Genomic DNA, 6,000 nt, shown 5'->3' with positions numbered 1-6,000 from the left:
TCATTTCTCTGGGAGTATTTAATTTCAAACGCAAATCGATTCAAAGTCTATTTAAAATTTGAAATCCATAACAGTTTATTGTTCTTATTTCAAATACGAAATGGAAATGGGGTTTTTCGTTTTGGATACCTATTTCGAATGAAATCAATTCGTAAGAGTTACTCCGATTTGCGTTTATAATAAACTCGGATATGAAAAGTCTTTCTTATGTTTACGGGTGCTCATTTACATGCTGATTTAATGATTTACAGGTGTCCATTTATTCGAGGAATACGAAGAATGGTGTGGAACGTAAATATATAAGAGGCATGAAATCACGATTTCGTTTCTGTGTCCGATAGTTGATGCGTCGTAAATTTTCCGACGGTATTTCACTGTATATATATTTAGAAACTATTTCTTTTAAGCTAAGATAATATTCTAACTTCGGTTCAGTGAATGGAACAATTGAATCACTAAGAAACTTGTTAACATTTAATAGAACATGTTCTATTATATTCTTTATAAAATTCTGTAAATTATTATTTAACAAAAACTACGTTAGGTGGGTCAGGGACGCTCCACAGTAATACTAAAATAATTTTCATTAATTGTTTTTGTTTATAAATATTTATTTTCTTTAGGAAATCCATTCTGCCCCTCGAGCGATTCGAATTCCGCGCTGCTCCCGCCGCTAGTACGCTGCGCGGCCAGAGAGGGCAGTGCGGACCAGGTGCAAGCCATCGATGGAGTCCAGTGTACATACCTCGTCGCTGATTTGCCGTCTCGTCTTTTCGACCGTTTATTGGTCGGATATGCGCCATTTTAGCAAATGTCTAGTCGCGTAGTTCGAAACTGGCCGTTATCGCCAACAAATGGACATTTTTCTGAACACCTTCAAACGTGGTATGCATAGACAACTTCAAAGTGTCGAATTGTGCTCCGTCGCGTCCTGTGACACAGTTGACTGTTTAAGAAGCCGATTTTTCCATTTTCTTGGCGAGGTTTTAACGGTTCTGCCATGTCTAGTGTGTATGAAAATTTGCTAGAAGTTCGGCGAAGTCGGCGTATTCACATTGAGCAGTAAAATCATCGCGATAAGTGCAGTGGACCCGAGAAGCGGAACCCGTGCCGTGTGTCCCGTCAGATATATTTGGTTTATTGATATTTTGAGTGTCATAGGCTTCTCGGTGTCTATGCATAACCTGAGGTAATTAAATTATTTGCTAAGTTATTGTCCAGTTACCGAATGATCGAATGCTGAGGACGGCCAGGTGTTTCTTTGCGACTATTATGAATTCTTTGCGAAAATTAAATTTGTTTACGTCAGTACTTTTACCCTTGCTTTTCGAGCCAACATAACCTTACATGAGACAATTTTGAGTAGGCGCTGAGAAACTCCAATACAAACGTTGATAATTTAGGGTCTTTGTTAGATCCAATGTGTTGTAGACCCAGTGTTTTGAAGAAACTAATGTTCTTTCTATATTTACATGCATTATGTTTCAGGGAAATTTTAACCTGGAGGAGTGCTACGATATATTTGTGTCTTATGAATAGATGCAAAATGTTTTGTTTATGCGTTTTTTAAGTATCCAAATTAAATTTCTCATTATTTGTGATACTATTGAAGGTAATGGACTTTATTTAGAATGTTTAACACTAAATTTACCACGAGCCAGTAAAATGACTGTTTTTAAATGATATTGGTAATTGGGGTTATAACTTGTTGGTTCTTTTAGTGTTAATATATGTTATGAGGAACACGAAATATAATAAATATAATAAATGTCTAAGTTTATTTAGAACGTCGTTTTATCCTTTCGATAGAGATAAAGTTGTCCAGCAAGTTATTACTTTTACCGATGTATTAGACTTCTTTCTGGTTTTATAATCTGGGTAACAAACTTGATCGATAAGGTTTCAATTGAGCACTTGAAAGATTTAGATCGCATTTCGTAATTGGAGAAAACAAAACCCATATATGTTGTGATCACTTGCTTTAGTCGATACATTTTGAATAAAAAATGATTTGGTATAAAAAGTCAAACTATCCTTTATCTGTTACAATAGAATGTACAATATTTCCATATAAATCACATAGTGATTGTGTTTTGCCAATATTCATATTAAATATATATAGAGAGGTTTCTCTCTCTTTTTTGTATGCTTATGTATATATGTACTTCACTTTAGTATATTACATAAATAAGTTTCAAAGAAAAAGTTGTAATTGATTTAAGATTGATGTGTTTGAATGACAAAAAAATGTTGGAAAGTTACATGTTAGATTTTTGTTTAATTAGTGTATTAAAATGTAACTTTATTACAATATCAACAGCAATATTGTTTCATTTTACTGTTTTAGATGTTTTTAAAGTTATAGCAGTTTTAGAAGTATTCATAGGTATCATTCTTATTATTAATTACTTTTGTTACAGAGTTTGGACAGTGTTCTAGTTAAATCTTTAGACTGAAAGATTTGCAAAACTAATTGGACCAATCGATTAACACAATGTCAGAAATAATTTACCCTCAAGGGTGTAGGTCCGTTACCGAAGACTTAGGTCAAGATGAGCTCATTCGGAGACTTAAGGTATATCCAGAAATTTAATTTATTTAATTGGTATTCACTGAAATTCATTTTCATAGAATAGTAAAAGAATAAATTTAAAACATGTACACAAGACTATAGTTTGATAAAATTTGATCTGCTACATATTTTTTTAATTGCGCAAGAAAAGTAAAAAAACAAATATCTTCTAAAAATGTTCCTGTTACGTATATGGTTTATAGTAATTGATTTCATGAGGTTTTCAGAAGCAAAACCTTTTTTTTTTATAATAATAAAGTCTCTTGAGTTTTAAATGACAAATTGAGGTAAATAAATACATAAAACTTACTTGCCACTTTCAGTTAAAATAATATAAATTTATTTGGTTTACAGACACTTGCGCATACCTTACAAGCAATGGGTCAGGATGAGGGAATGTATCAGCAATACATTCCTTTGGCACTGCATTTAGCAGAGGAACATTTCCTGATGCATCAAAGCAAGGACGTCCAATTACTCATAGCTTGCTGCATTGCAGATGTACTAAGAGTATATGCTCCTGAAGCTCCTTATAAGGATGCTGACCAGGTAACCAGTGAAACAGCTTTTATGGTGTTTTAATTACTTGTTCTACTACCCATATTAGACATACTTTAAGTTTCTCTTATTCAATTATAAACAAATTATTAAAGCATTGAAAATCTAAGAGTTGAACTGAAAGACGAAAGGGAATAAGATTCATCTAATTATTATATGCTAAATCAGCTTTTACATATTGTTATTTCTATTTTCATGATACATTAATGTCTGTTTCAGGTCAAAACAATATTTCTATTTTTAATTAAACAGTTGGCTGGATTGAAAGACCCTAAAGACCCAGCGTTTAAAAGATACTTTTATCTACTTGAAAATTTAGCATATGTCAAATCATTTAATATGTGCTTTGAATTAGAAGATTGTCAGGAAATTTTCTGCGCTCTCTTTTCATTAATGTTCAAAATCGTTAAGTAAGTATCTTTGTTTTATTGTTTACTTGCCCTTGTATTATGTTGAATTGCATTTGCATGCAACTGAATGATGTTTTCAGTGACGAGCACTCTGGGAAAGTGAAGAGTTTTATGTTGGATGTTTTGTGTCCACTTATCACCGAGTCTGATATCGTCAGTAACGAGCTGTTGGATATCATTCTAATGAATATTGTAGAGCCCAACAAAACTCAGAAGAAGAATGCATATATGCTTGCTAAGGAACTTATCATTAAATGTAGTGATACTTTGGAACCTTATATTCAAGCGGTGAGTCAAATGTACAACATAAATCGCGTACATGGATCTCATTTTCCCTAAAAACATAAATAAAGCTGAAATTTATTTATGTAATGATTTTTTTAATTTGAATAGCCTAGATCTTTGAAACACCTTGCAAATTAATAGAAAACTAATGTCATTCAATTGTAAAAGCATTGATATTCTTTTTTGTTTTTAAACATCATATATTAACATTTTTTAATCGTGCATTTTTCAGTCAATCTTTCTTGAATGAACTTACATGTATATTAATTTTTTTTTAAGCTGGTATGGTTAAACATTTGAAACATTAGAAGTGACAAAGAAGTAAATTATTAAGGGGGCTTGGTACTAACCAGATCAGTAACACAAATATCTAATTGAATGGTAATAATTTACAATATATTTATAATCTAAACAGTAAAAAATTGGATCATATAAATGGCATCATGGAACCAAAAATTAATGATTTTCAACGCGTGCGTTTCGATCTTTTAAGGAATTTTCTTTGTAGTTTTGTTAACAAAGAGAAATTACAAAAAATTAAGTAATGGGAAAGGCTACTATTCAGTGTAAACGCATTGAAAGATTTACAACATAATCAGTATATTTGACACGACGTTACAGGCTGTTTTAATTAATTGAATCGTCATGAGTAAATAGCGCTAAGTAACATGTGGTAAGGGAGTGATTCTTATTTCGAAAAATTGACTGTCCTTGCGTCTCACATACAGTCATTCTTATTCGATAAAACATTGTTTCGATTGTGGGATTTAATAAAATGGTGTAGACTTTCTGAATGCAAAAAACGACGGATTTAATGCTAAACGAGGTCAGGAAGCAACGGGTGAGCGAAGTCGGACAGCATCTCATGAACATCGATCAGAAGCTGGTTAATGTTGGCTGCAAATGAAAATGGGCAACGTGGTTAATTGTCACTTCACCAGAACGGCAGTTACATTGACGGTCAACGAAGTTGTTAATATAGATGAATGTACTAAAAGATTGCTAAAATTGTGGAAAGGGATCCAACGATCAAATCTGCACACCAGCTTTGGTTCCAAAAGGTTTTTTAAGGGGGAACCCTATTTATCTTAGTTTTATCTTAAACTGGATTAATTTTGGGATTTTTTTTTCGTACAAAAATTTAAGCTTATTTTTTAAAAAGATGCTAGGTTTACTGATATTACAATAGTGTATTTGCATACATTTTCTTTTTGACCTACAAAATTTATTAGTCGACTTACGAGAGGAAACGTGTACCGAGGTTAAATGGTTGCACCGATATGGTGGGCACGATAACTGCTAGTAATTTTGTCTTAAATCAAAAATAAAAAAAATATGTTGTAAAACACACCTTTCTTTAGGAGATGGACCTTTTTGAAACAGAATTATGAAAAATGTGATAGATACAGGTCGGTTTCCAGAAAGTACCATTTATTATTTTTTGTTTTGTTTTAGGGCACATAAAAGAGTTTAATTGACAAAAGTTAGCATAAATATAGCATCCCCAGCGAAAAGATATTTTACAACATACCTCAAAATTTGAACTTGATCGGAGGATGTCTTTGAGATATCCAGCCCACCGAAATAGAAAAAGTAGTTCCTAGAGAAAGGCGTTTAAAGTTTGAGAAATGATTTACATGTAAAAAGTCCATAAAATATATATAGCATAATTATACTGTAACATATATATAGTATACATAATGTATATAGGTATATATTGCAATTTTAATCTGGAAGCGATGTCACATGCCTGCCAAGCAAGGCTGATGTGCTCGCCACGGGTGGGCCGCGCAGTATCATTTATCTCTCGTATCTTTTACAATGTTTATTATTTTAACATAATATGTTAACTAGGTGTTCTTTAAATACGAAACTTTAAGAAAATGCAAAAAGAAAATCGATTGCTTTTCGCTGGATTGATGGGGTTCTCTTTTTAAGGTGATGTGAAAGTGGCGTCAAAGAGTATGACATTTTTGTCCGAATTGGGCATATCGAATCGTTTCAAATTTTACAATGAACAAACTTTACAACGTGAATATGGAGGCTGTTAGGAAAGTCCAGACAACCACATTTCAATTTTTTAAAAATTTGTTTATAAATATTTAAAACATTTTTTATGAAAAATGAAATTTCATAGTTGTGTAGACTTCCTTGAAACCTTCATATTCATATTTT

General features: G+C 32.2%; 1 protein-coding gene across 2 annotated transcripts in view; it reads left to right on the top strand.

Moving 5' to 3' along the window:
- Window positions 1–895: 895 nt before the first annotated feature.
- LOC105696045 (sister chromatid cohesion protein PDS5 homolog B) overlaps window positions 896–6,000 on the top strand; it is a 60,236-nt gene continuing 55,131 nt past the window's right edge. The window contains exons 1-6 of one of the 2 annotated variants that reach the window (XM_012418190.1): window positions 896–1,189; window positions 1,489–1,612; window positions 2,421–2,575; window positions 2,927–3,121; window positions 3,350–3,540; window positions 3,621–3,828. In XM_012418190.1, the coding sequence (XP_012273613.1) occupies window positions 2,495–2,575; window positions 2,927–3,121; window positions 3,350–3,540; window positions 3,621–3,828 (675 nt within the window). In that variant the 5' untranslated portion in view covers window positions 896–1,189; window positions 1,489–1,612; window positions 2,421–2,494. The remainder of the gene's footprint in view (window positions 1,190–1,488; window positions 1,613–2,420; window positions 2,576–2,926; window positions 3,122–3,349; window positions 3,541–3,620; window positions 3,829–6,000) is intronic. The other variant, XM_012418191.1, reaches the window with a different exon arrangement.

This window comes from Orussus abietinus, unplaced genomic scaffold (genome assembly GCF_000612105.2).
Source record: "Orussus abietinus isolate OABI.00-Male unplaced genomic scaffold, Oabi_2.0 scaffold208, whole genome shotgun sequence".
NCBI classification, from domain to species: domain Eukaryota; kingdom Metazoa; phylum Arthropoda; class Insecta; order Hymenoptera; family Orussidae; genus Orussus; species Orussus abietinus.
This window is presented reverse-complemented; position numbering and strand designations above follow the sequence as displayed.